Raw genomic sequence first — 13001 nt, forward strand, 5'->3', positions numbered from 1 at the left:
GAGGAAAATGAAAATGAACTAAAAACAACACCTGGTGAGTGGCACTGGAATCGTCAGTCTTCCGCAGGAGTTTCCACCGCTCGGACTGGAAATGATCGGCCGCCAGCAAGGGCTAGATAGCTAGACCTCGAGCCAGAGCTAGAGAAAAGAAGAGCGTTACCTGTTAATTATTAGTGTACATTAGATAAGGCCTATGTGAAGCACTCGCCGCTTATCGCTGCCATTCCCATACCCGAACGCGCTCCCGCTCCCATTCCATTCGGTTTAGTTCCGTGCTCCAGTGAGAAGCCACCATGTATCCGTATTACGAGCAGGACTGGAGCGTTCTGCCGCCGGAGAACAATCGCAGGTGAGATGAAATCCCGCCCGGTGCTCGTTCATACCCTTAAAGATTCGCCAGTCGATCTTTAGAAAATGAGACTTTTGAAAGTGTTTTTCAAAAATGACGTTATCGCAGTGTGACCGTCCATTGACCGCTCTGCATAGCGGTATTTTTTTTTTATTTGTGCTGTGGTGTGGCAAAAGAAAATCGTTGAATCACCCTGTGTAAATGCAATTTATTGTCCCCCTATTATCTCTTTTATTTTGGTAAAACTGCCCCTTCTCTACTGGCATTCCATGTGAGTTGTTGCGGTTCGAATGCAATGCCATGGAAATATAATTAAGTGCATCTTTTACTTTGATAAGGCAATCAAATTAACTGAACGAATATTAAACTCAAACTGTTACTTATCTCTCAGATAAACACAATTAATTTGTAATGATTTATGCCTCAGTCTTGATATTTTCCGTATAACTATTTGTTTGGTTGATAAATCATTGAATACCTACCCACTGTGCCATCAAATGCGCTAACGCCTATCAGCGCGAGGCGTTAATGCCTTTTGCGCACACTGCTTGTAAATATCGCGCTCTCGCTCGCACCCACTACCACTGTTGCGCTCATCATCAACATATTCTCGACGAAACATTTTTTTTTACTTGTTACGTTGATTTTGTGGCGTTTAAAATAGCGATTAACCAGCGCCAAGTTGGCCCAGCGAACATGTGCTAAAGCGTAAATGCAGTGCTAGAATAGGCATTTATTCAATTGCAGAATCATTCCAGTTAAAAGCGAAGGTGTGTGCGTGTACTTGCGACGACGGGCCGTGTGTGTTGAAATTTTTTTTTTAGTTTTTGTCGCGTTGTTAAATTTTATAGTTGAAAAAAGCTAACGTGTTTCCTGATTATTCATTAACAAAAAAAACGTAACGCCGCCAAGTGCGCGAATGCATCCAATTTGTTAAAACGGAAATGCCCGTTGAAAAGTGTGCCATAGATTTTCCTGCCCTTTTCTTGTTGGCCCAAAAGGCATGCATGAGTGTATATATGTGTGTGTGTGCGTGAGCAAGTGTGTGTAGGCCTTCCAGCGAATCGCATAAATTAGCAGGCGAAAAATCACATTGAAAACAAACGAGGAAAGCTCGCAAGAAAAAAACCCTACGTGTTAAATATATACTATAGGGTATATAGGAGTGACGTTATTTCATGACTTTTTAATGCAATCGATATGTATGTATGTATGTCAGTTATGCTATCGCTGGCAGCTGTTTTCGTTTTTTGCCCAGTTCACTTAATAAAATATTAAGTGGACATCAGTAAACAAGTTGGATTTTTCGGGCTTACTGCTTCTCCTTTTCCAATTGGAAACCCTTTGCGCGCGTATGAATGTCTCTATTAATGTGTGTGCGTGTGTGTGCATTAATCATTTAATCAATTTGCATTGCGCTCCAAACTAAAGTGAATAAAGCACAGTAATTTGTTGTTGCCTTGGCCAGAAAGAGAGATCAAACGTATTTGTTTGAGCCAACTCACACACACCCACACCCATGCACGCATCTGAGATGTCAGTTTCATAACAACAGCGATCTACTTTATGTCAGCGGTAATTGTACCTGCTTTTATTTAAACTATTCAGCTTATTTTTTCCAATTCCATTAGCTTGGAAAGAGAGCAAGCGAGAGAAGGATAGAGAGTAGGAGAGCAAGTGCAACAAAATAGCGGCCGGCTGTTATTCCCTGTGTGTGTGTGTGCGCGCGTGTGTGTGCGTTTGTGTGGGAGTGCAGGTGTGTGTGCGCGGAAGATCTGCAGAGGAAAAACCGTTATTTCGTTTCGCTAATTTGTGTTGTTGCCCCGCCGCAACAGCAACAAAAAGAAAACAGAAGAGCACATAAGCCGGCAAATAGTTAACAAAACCAGACGTAATAGAATATAATAATAATAACAAAAATATAAATAAAAATACGAACCAGTAAAAGAAGGAGCAAAAAAAAGGCTGCCACACAAGTGATTCAACGTTTCTCGTCGCCACAATGAACTCCGAGCATGGGTAGGATCCTAAACAGCAGTGCAAACATCCCTAGAATTATGCCCATATAAACCCATTTAACCTCTTCCTCCGGCAGATTTAATCCAGCCTTCAATATGGCCACCATACGGCAAGCATTCACAGAGGCGGTGGAGAGAGGTAAGTCCAAGACAGTGAACACCACTTGGTAGATTGCTCCAATAAGAAGATGATCGTGTGCTTGTGATCACCCAAAAGGTGGCTACAAGTACGCTGCACTCCTTATTCATTCAGATATATAGTTATAGTTCTATTAATGACCTGAAACGAAGGATACAGGCAGGGGTTAAGAGAGAAAGATCAGCGGCCAGACAGACAAAAACCCGATTAATTAACATATTCACATCCACTTCTCGCCCACAGTCAGAATGCCTACGCCCACACGCCTGCGCGACCTCATCCGACAGATTCGCGCCGCCAGAACCGCCGCCGAGGAGCGGGCGGTGGTCAACAAAGAGTGCGCCTACATACGGAGCACGTTCCGCGAGGAGGACTCCGTCTGGCGGTGAGTCATCTACACCCGGTTGCAATATACATATGTATATACTATATATATATATATATTCGCCCACAGCTGTCGCAACATTGCCAAGCTGCTGTACATACACATGCTCGGCTATCCGGCTCACTTTGGCCAACTGGAGTGCCTTAAGCTGACGGCCAGCACGCGGTTCACAGACAAGCGGATCGGCTACCTGGGCGCCATGCTGCTGCTGGATGAGCGGCAGGATGTCCACCTGCTTATCACCAACTGCTTGAAGAAGTAAGCTTTAGTGGGCGGTCTAATTTTGCACTTAATGCACTAACTTATAACACAATCTCAATTGCAGCGACTTGAACAGCTCGACGCAGTTCGTCGTGGGCCTAGCCCTATGCACTCTGGGTGCGATCGCCTCACCGGAGATGGCCCGAGATCTGGCCAGCGAGGTGGAGCGTCTGATGAAGTCCCCGAACACGTACATTCGCAAGAAGGCGACGCTGTGCGCCTTTCGCGTCATTCGCCGTGTGCCCGAGCTAATGGAGATCTTCTTGCCGGCCACGCGTTCCCTGCTCAGCGAGAAGAATCATGGTAAGCATACCTACAGTAAAATGAGTTTATCGACGATGATCAAACTAATTCGTAATATTATCTGCTACAGGAATTTTGATCACTGGCGTTACGCTGATCACGGAGATGTGCGAGAACAGTTCGGACACGCTGATGCATTTCAAGAAGGTAAGTTGACATGGTGCCGGCGGCGGCGGCGGAGTCATGTCCTCGGAATCAGTGGCCTTCTACTTCATCAACTGCCACTGCTGCTGCTCCAGCTGCATCTGGTTTTAATACTCCTCATTAATGTGGCGCTCGATAAAATGAAAGAAAGAAAAAAAAGGCAAACGCCCCCAAAAAGCGGGTTCCAAACCAAAGCAATTTTTGTGTACAATTATCGCGCCCATTTGCCATTTGCCATTTTAGCCGTAGTCGATATACCATAATTATCAATCATATTTTTATCCCGCTATCACCCATTTTGCCCGTTTATATATTATATGTATATATAAAACCTTAAAATTAAAAAACGTATCTTTTCGTTTACTTTGCCGATTTTTGAAACACACCCCACCCACACTCCTTATCGTTTCGATCGACCTGTATACTTACGATTTTTTAACGCTTGTTTGTTTTTGATCGAATTCGAATACCGCGCAAAACACAAAATGAAATTTGTTGTAATTTGCTTGCCAGGATAGCGGAAATCGAGAGGTATGATTGTTGCGCCTAACTAGAAAATATACCTGTAACGCCTTCTATATTTACCTAATACCCTACACTATGTATAATTACGTAAAAAAAAACAATGTCTAATTTTGTAAGAGTTTCTTGCTGTGTTGCCTATGTATATGTCTAAGCCAGCGATATCTAGTACTAGTACTAGTACTAACATTTAAAATATAATCAAAAATAATTTAAAAAGCTTGGTTATCTAGCTTATGATAACTATAACTATAAACTATTTCTGATAACAAGATGCTGATAGTAATAATTTATCTTATCGGTCGCAGCTTGTTCGGTTATCTTAGACATTACAAAATGTCATTTGAAAAGCGTTTGCTTTAAAGACCATTCAATTTGAATATGAATGTATCATATACATATGCGTATATATGCCTTGCTTTGATCAGCTGCATCTGATCGTATATAATATCCTGCTTTTTCTATAAATCCTGTGATCCATACAACCATTTCGCTTGCACAGACATATGCATAATCATGGCCGGCGGAAATTCACTTTTGGCCAAGAGTTTTCGATCTACACTAAATTTTTTGCTAGGATTCCCTCCACACACACACACACACACACACACATGACCTGTACATAAAGGGTTTTTTTTTCCGTAGATGGCCATGTCTCAAGAGTTTTTTGTTTTGAGCCGGGCCTTAGAACTTTCTCGTTTCATTTGCACACTTGCAGTTCTTAAAGTTCTTTGTCCTTCACACGAAACAACGCACACTGAACAAAATTTGCACACCCTTTATTATACGCTCACTGTCACAAACTTTTCCGTATTTCCCGCATTAAATTAGAGGCTTTTAGCATTCTGCATTGTGTAATGGCTTTGTTTGAATGATCCCACCAGATTGTGCCGAACTTGGTGCGCATCCTGAAGAATCTGATCCTGGGCGGCTATTCGCCGGAGCACGATGTCAGCGGCGTGAGCGATCCGTTCCTGCAGGTGAAGATACTGCGACTGCTGCGCATACTGGGCCACAACGATCCGGACGCCTCGGAGGCGATGAACGATATACTGGCCCAGGTGGCCACCAACACGGAGACGAGCAAGAATGTGGGCAATACCATCCTCTACGAGACCGTGCTCTCCATCATGGACATACGGTGAGTGGCTTGATTCTTTTTCATTTCGGGCTTTTTTTTTTTTTTGCGAACTGAGTGAATTTATTTTGCCGACAGCTCGGAGGGTGGACTGCGCGTCCTGGCCGTCAATATACTGGGACGATTCCTGCTCAACTCGGACAAGAACATACGGTATGTGGCACTGAACACGCTGCTGCGAACGGTGCATGCGGACACGTCGGCGGTGCAGCGGCATCGCACCACCATTCTGGAGTGCCTCAAGGATCCGGACGTCTCGATCCGTCGGCGGGCGATGGAGCTATCGTTTGCGCTGATCAATGCACAAAACATACGTACAATGACCAAGGAGCTGCTGCTCTTCCTCGAGAAGGCGGACGCCGAGTTCAAGGCGCAGTGCAGCTCGGGCATGATACTGGCCGCCGAGCGTTACTCCCCGACAACGCGCTGGCATCTGGATACGCAGCTGAGCGTGCTGATTGCAGCGGGAAACTATGTGCGCGACGACGTCGTCTCCTCCACCATCCAGCTGGTGTCCAGCAGTCCCGTCCCGGAGCAGACGTACATCACGAACCGTTTCTGGGAGTCGCTGCAGGTGGCCAATCATTGCGAGGACAAGCAGCCGCTGCTGCAGGTTGCCGTCTGGGCCATAGGCGAGTACGGCGATCTCTTTATGTACGGCGCCAACGAGGATGGTATGTTATCTCGCTAATCTCCTTGCCTCAATCCAATTGTTAATCATCGTGTCCAAATTATAGAGTTTGAACGGCCCACTGAGAGTGATCTGATCGCTGTGTATTATAAGTTTTTAACCTCTGCTCAAGTCTCGACCACAAGCAAGCAATATGCTCTGGTCTCCCTAGCCAAGCTAAGCACACGTTTGCAACAGTGCGTGGAGTAAGTACCATCACTTTCCACATCCACGATGATAGGCCAACTGATGCAATCTCTTTTCATCACAGGGAAATTCAGGCACTGATCACGTCTTTTGGTAGCCATCTGAATGTGGATCTGCAGCAGCGAGGCGTGGAGTTCACACAGCTCTTTGGCCATTACAAGCATCTGCGTCCACCGCTGCTGGAAAAGATGCCGGCCATGCAGATCAGCAGGATTAGCTCGCAGAATGGCGAGAGCGGCGGTGGCTCCTTCGACGACAACAGTCCCGATGTCATCGAAAATGGCGTGGAAGGAGGCGGCGGTGGCGGACACTCACTTATCGAAAGCAATATGAACACCCTTGGTGACAATACGGTATGTTGCGTTATGCATCCTATCGAACTGATTTTCATAGACACTCCCCCCCTCCCCCATCTCTTACAGAACATTTTGCTAGATCTGCTGGGCAGCACGGATCTCTCTGCGGGAGGAGCTGGTGATTTGGTGGCAGCCACGGATCTCTCGAATGCCGTGCATAAAAAGAACTCGCGCAATGCCAACGATGTGGTGGCGCCCGTTTCCAATAACCAGGATCTGTTGGATCTGCTCGATCTGGATCTATCGGCGCCCTCGTCCACGACGACGGGTGCGCCAGCGGGCGGAGGAGGAGGCGGTGGCATTGTGGCTCTGGTGGGCGATAATAACCAGAGCAGTGCGGCAAACATGAATAACATGCTCGGTGGCCTGGACTTGGGCGGCTTTGGATCTGGTCTGGACAGCTCTGCCAGCATACCCACAAACGGCAACGATTTGGCCAGCATGCTGGGTGGCCTGGGTGCCCCGCCGGCTGCATCACCGTCTCTGGCGGCATCAGCTCCCGTTGGCAACCTTATCGATGGCCATGCCGGCAGTCTGCTGGCCGATCTGAATCCCACGGCTGCCTCCAACAATGTAGTAGTGGTTGGTGTACCCATTTCCATTCGCTAATCATTTGTTAATCACTATTTTTGCAGCCTCCACAGGGTCCCAGGCTGACGGCGCTGGACAAGGATGGGTTACTCGTGCAACTGGTTTCGGTCAGGGGCAGCGACTGCATGCGCATCTATATGACGACCACGAATAACTCAGACAATACCCTGGATCAGTACTTGCTGCAGGTAAAAAGGCTTGCAATATCTATGTGTATATCAATCGATTGACACTTTTGAATGGATTTCAGGCGGCTGTGCAAAGGAGTTTCCAGCTGCAGATGCTGACGCCATCTGGTTCCGTGCTGCCGCCCGGCGGAGTTATAACGCAGGAGATGCGCGTGGTGGCCACGTCGAATGTGAGTAGTGATTATTCTAGTGATATCTTCTACTTCAATCAATTGCAAATTGTCGCATAATTTTCAGGCGACACTGCGGATGCGTTTGCGCATACAGTACGTGCTCGATGGCCAGCAGCAGGTGGAACAGACGGAGGTCAGTGGATTCCCCGAGCAGCAGCCGGCGCCGGCGGCCGCAGAGTAGAACTGCGATTGTATTAAAGCGAAACCAGATTAGCCTAATATCGGAAATAATTCAATACACGGAGCAGCAGCAACAAGAACAGCAGCAACACTAAGGAAACACACACACACACACTGTGGTTGTCACACATTTATTGTAAAATAAGTTATCACACACACACACACACACACGGTGAAACACAGAGACACCCACGCAATCGCATCTAGATCAGAGCATTTTCCAAATCGGCGCACAGCGTTGTTCAGACTCAGACTGTTTGTTTTTTTTTTTTTTAGCCGGGTTAGTCTCCAGTGGGAGCTGGGTAGCTGAGAAAAAATGAGGGCGGTGGGGTGGTTGCGACCCGCCCAAAAGCAGTTAACTTATATATTTTCACTAATTTATATCTATACATATATATATATATAAACATACTACTTGTCAAATCAATCTTAACGTTCGCCTTGTTTTATTATTAATAATTCTCTCAGTTTAAATGGTGTGTAAACTCTTGTGTGTAAAAGACAACTTTCAGTTTTAAGTTAAGACAATAAAAGTCAACCCCACTATTCCCCATATTATATGGCAAATAACAAAGGCAAAGAAAGGAAAGGAAAGGAAAATTTAAGATATGTATTAAAACCGATTGTGAAATTATGTAGCAGAAGCATTTAAAAAGCTTAGCATTTTAATAGCATCGAAATGGAGAGCGAGTTGAACGATTTTGTTTGATGCCATTTCGATCAGTTTATTTGTTATTTCTATATGTAATGAGTACGTGTGTTTGTTTGTTTAATTGTTTTTTTGTCCCGTCCTGAGACTCTTTGATCGGTTCCCGGCTTCTGTGGGCCAGCCCCTGATATTCCTTTTTACTTACAACGTTCATAATATAAATATATATATATATATATAAATACATATACAAAGACACCGAAAACACACAAAAACACGACCACCACGCGGATATATATATATATATTAAATGATGTATTGTTATTTCCTGTGCGCACGTACTTAAAGCGGAAAATCAGCAGCAACCAGAGAAAGTCTATGAAATAAAAATGAAATGAAATCGATGAAAAAACACAAATCAGCTAGCACTGTGGAAAACTAGATAATATCTATGATAAATATAATTGTAACTAAGGAGGACGCAGCTTAGAACTATATATTAACTGATTAGTTGCCGTCGCCGAGATGAGATGAGATGATGATGATGATGAGACGATGGATATGGAAATGACGATGATGATGATGGGGGGCATCGAGAAGCAAAGAAAATCCATTAACTATTATTATTATTATTATTATTACGATTATAAATGAATTGCGCAGCTGTATGAGAAGGAAAGAGAGGGAGAGAGATAAGAAAATAATAACATTAACATATTGTACAATATATTATTATTTTTGTATTATTATCATTTCCTTTTATATCTACTTATATTCCACAAACCTTTTGAGCCGAAATAAACAAACGATTTCGTTTTATCGAAGGACTACACCATGCTAAAGTCTCCACTTCTCATCGATAAAGGAATCTGATGATCCTTAAATATGGATTTTACATCAATTTTTGAGGTTATGTATTCAGCAAGAATGCATGCATACTAATCATAGTACATTGTGCCAGAATGTTGATGAGTTAAAACACTTCTGAATAGTTTTAAAATCTATTTTTTTAACTTTTAAATGAGTAGTTGCTAGAAGGCACACGCCAATTAGACTCCCACAATCTAATTGGGATAAAACAATGGAGTTTTCCCACAGAGATAACCACTCCTGCCCTCGAAAGTAGACAACGAAATGCTCACAAATCCCATTGCGCAAAATGTATCAATACACGTGACTGACTGAATCAAATCAGAAAAGTGACAGGCGTTATGTTACCTAAACTCTGCGTCATCCGGCAATCGTCGTAATCCTAATCCTCGACGAATCTCCGCAGACAAGTGTCGACGAACAATGGAAATCAACGATGATAATGCTCGGCATCAAGACGTCTCACGGCTGTCAGCTGGTGTCCGCTGTTTCCTTCCACTCTCATCCTGGATGTGCCTACCTCTCAGTGGTGGCAGTCTAACTTTTATTCCTCAAATGGAGTATTTAGCTGTAGATTTTGCATATTTCTTTGTGATAGTAATCAATTAATTCGAATCCACTGGCGGATAGTGTCGAATCCGCCGCCTTCTTTTCCGGCTGGCCAAGAACCAAAATGCACCGCAGCAAGGCCAAATCCCAAAGGCCAGCTTAGTTCAGCGGTGGACATAGTGGATCAGCAAGCCTGCAGGGAGTTCTATCCCAACAGGAGCAGTGTGTTCAAAGATTATTACGGTTACATATGAAATGCAAATAGCTTACCAATGAAAATATTATGCATGCATATACTGCATTTTTTTCAGTGCACGTCCTTGCCTTTCTAGCTCCTTGGCCACTGATTCGTTTTTTTGTTTTTGGCATCTCTGATGCAGCTGTCACCCGTTGTTGTATTTCTTTTTGTTGTTGCCGCTCCCCTTATTCCTTTTTCCCTCCCACTCCTTTTTGCTCTCTCTCTCTCTCTCGTTCGCCGATTTTGGCAGCACTCCTTTTGGGCGCTCCTTTCTTCCACTGTCGCGCTCTCCTCTCTGCGCTCCTGCGAGGCATTGTAACCTTTGGTAAGGTTAAATGTGAGCAGCGGAACCCGCGAATTGTGCCACGCCAAAAGGGGCGTGTTGAGTGGGGGGGCGTGGCTGGCGGAGTTGGGGGACGAGGCGCCGACGCATTGGCAGGAAAATGGGATATAGGGATATCTGGATACCGTTATCCCTTGCAGCCAACTCGAACGTGTTGCATGCAACCTGTCCGTTTCGCTCTCCTTCCCATATCCCCCTTCTGCTTCGCCACCTCCCCCTCGCCCCATCAGCCCCACCCACTACTCCCACTTTTCACTTCCACGTGGGTGTGCTCTGGCTATAAACAGCACGAGCCAGCATCTGTGTGCGTCCAATAGTGTGTGTGAGTGTGAGTGTGTGGGTGTGAGAGCATATCTCCGTATCAAAATCAAACTGATTCAGCAGCTCCATCAGTATTAGTATCAGCTGCAGCCGCTCCGCTTTCGCCTCTGCCGACGTCGGGTACAGTAAAGCCTCGCAGGAAGTACTCCAAGGATTTGTAAGTGGTATGTTTTATAGATAGTTATTTTTATTGTTTTCTTGATACTCCTCCAATGTTTCGAAACATTAAGTGTTTTAAGCTGGCAATAGGTAATAGATTTTATGTATTGTTAACCATTTCATAGTACGGTTTTTACCAGTTAGATGCAATAACGAGTTAGATAAGTACTTGTTATTTTGCAAAAGAGGGAACACTTTATCGGCTAGTTACATTTCCCACAGCGAAAAAGAATAACTTCCAAGTTCCATTGTTAGTACGGATTAGCAAAGTAGAACTGTACACCCACTGGATGCCCTCAAAAAAAAAGGGGCAATTTGTGGGGCCAGTGAAGTAGCTCCAGTGCCGCCTGTCTCTGCAATGATTGAGATTAGTTTCCATTTCTTAATTGAAAAGTTGCTCTAATCTTTTGATATTTGTGGAAATTTGCCACAGAAATTTATCAATTTTCCGGCACAGCCTTGGCCGCCTTGGCGCCCACTTCGAACCCCCCTTGATTCCCCACCCTCCCCCGGGTAACTACAATTGCCCTTCTACTCGGCGAACTGCCTTGAACAGCAATCGCCCTTCGGCTCTCGCTGCACTGAAAAAAAAAAACAATTGGGGCCAAAAGGGCGGCGAATCTGATGCCAATTAAGAGAAAAGGTAAATTACCAGCGGAAGGCAAAGTTTTGAATTTCCTTTCATGACAAGTTTTGCCAGCAATGATAATATAATGAGCACATTTCGCGCACACTTTAACTCACTGTCAAAGTTTCCCTACCAATTACTCCATTGATTGGTAAAATAATTTGCAATTACCCGGAATAAATTGACGGTATCAGTTACAAAACGAAATGAAAATAAATAAGCCTTAACATTATCTTTTAATCGTAGATAAATTAAAGCTCAAGTGCAAATAATTGTTCACTTGGTTTCAAATACTCACAACCTTTATAGATATTTTCAAAAGATTTCTAAATCAAAACCCCGCATTTTCCTCACAGTGTCGATGCTGTTGTAGTTGCTTTATTCCCTTGGCCCACCACCCCGACCCCGGAAAAATCATCCCCGCCCCTCCGCCCTTTGCCCGCTGGCACTTTTTGGAGGAAAGGAAAAAAGTAATTTTGTGCAACGATGCGACGACCCTTGGCCAAAATAAAAAAAAAAAAGAAAACGAAAAGACACAAAACAGAAAAGGAAAAACAACAGCGGGAACAACAACAAAATTGTAATGAGAAACCTTTTATGGCACAAACACATGCTCGCTTTTCCACCCACCCCCTCCTACTTTTCCCGCCGTTCGCCCCTTCGCCACCCTACCACCCAGCCACCCAAAAAGCCAAGTTATCTCTTCTGTTCTCTTCTCGTTTGCCTTTTAGTCGTAGTCTAATTTTATTTGGTTTGCTTTGCGCTTCATCTGCTCCTCCTTCTCCTTTATCTTTGTCCACTTCTATCTTTTGTCTACTTAGAATTAATAATTTTTGTTGTTTATACTTCTTTTTTTTCATCTCCATCGTGTTGTAATACAATATGTTTGTAGGTCCTCTATATGTGTACAGCTACGGTCAAGATAATAGCAGCAGGTCCTTGATTAAAATCGGATTAAGAAAAGGGGAGAGTCCTTTTATCAGTTTATGGTGGAAAATGTAATTTAAATTTGTCATCGATATCTAAGTTTAGCGTTTATTAAGCTGACGATTTTTTAGGAAAACACAAAGAAATCCCACTGCTACTATTTTGACATCAGCTGTAATTGCTTTTGTTTTCATAGCGTTTTTTTTTTTTTGGTTGCCTTCTTGCTTACTCTTGTTTGTTTGATAATTTATATTACAAAATAAAAATCAAAAAGCCCAACAAGGTTGGGGCCAGAGTGGGGGTTAAGGGTGGTGGTGGCTAAGGGTTAAGCGGAAAGAGAGAGGTGAATTTTGGCAAATGATTTGGATTTGGCAGGTGGGCCCCACTCCTTGTGCTCTTCTTCTGCTTTCTTGCTCTCTCTCCCGCTAAATTTCATTTCTTTTGTATTTGTTTGTTTGGGTGTGCCTGTGTGTGTATGGAGAGGCGGGGGCGTGAGTGTGGGCGTGTCCATTGGGAGCATTGGAGCATCTTTATCGAAATAACATTGTAATTGCTTTTTGATAAATGAAGCACGCGCTGCACAACTGACAGCCGAACAACAAAAGCAACAACTAAAACAAACAGCGCAAGCGAGCGAAAGTGCAATGCTCTCGCACCACTGCTACCCTCTAATTTCTCACCGGCAAGATCAAA

The 13001-nt window shown here is 44.2% G+C and overlaps 1 protein-coding gene and 1 long non-coding RNA gene across 10 annotated transcripts; one reads left to right on the forward strand and one right to left on the reverse strand.

Annotated features, from left to right (window-relative positions):
- Positions 1-53: 53 nt before the first annotated feature.
- Positions 54-9107, forward strand: AP-1gamma (Adaptor Protein complex 1, gamma subunit). Of its 9 annotated transcripts, none has more exons than NM_001258661.2 (16): positions 913-1350; positions 2185-2368; positions 2445-2506; positions 2750-2891; positions 2961-3149; positions 3217-3455; positions 3526-3602; positions 4113-4130; positions 5006-5262; positions 5338-5933; positions 5997-6135; positions 6201-6489; positions 6559-7074; positions 7128-7271; positions 7334-7441; positions 7509-9107. In NM_001258661.2, the coding sequence occupies exons 2-16, from the start codon at positions 2352-2354 to the stop codon at positions 7623-7625; spliced, it is 2910 nt and encodes a 969-aa protein (NP_001245590.1). In that variant the 5' UTR covers positions 913-1350; positions 2185-2351; the 3' UTR covers positions 7626-9107. The 9 variants fall into 9 exon arrangements, with proteins under 9 accessions (NP_788891.2, NP_727311.2, NP_001245590.1 ...); NM_176717.4 differs by having other exon boundaries at positions 913-1119; positions 7509-9102; NM_176718.4 differs by lacking the exons at positions 913-1350; positions 2185-2368 and adding an exon at positions 54-349 and having other exon boundaries at positions 7509-9102.
- A 2972-nt stretch (positions 9108-12079) lies between these two features.
- On the reverse strand, positions 12080-12281 carry lncRNA:CR45539 (long non-coding RNA:CR45539). The gene has a single exon (NR_123841.2). It is a non-coding gene; the product is annotated as a long non-coding RNA:CR45539 (long non-coding RNA).
- Between the last annotated feature and the right edge of the window lie 720 nt (positions 12282-13001).

Source organism: Drosophila melanogaster, chromosome X, assembly GCF_000001215.4.
Source record: "Drosophila melanogaster chromosome X".
Lineage (NCBI taxonomy): Eukaryota > Metazoa > Arthropoda > Insecta > Diptera > Drosophilidae > Drosophila > Drosophila melanogaster.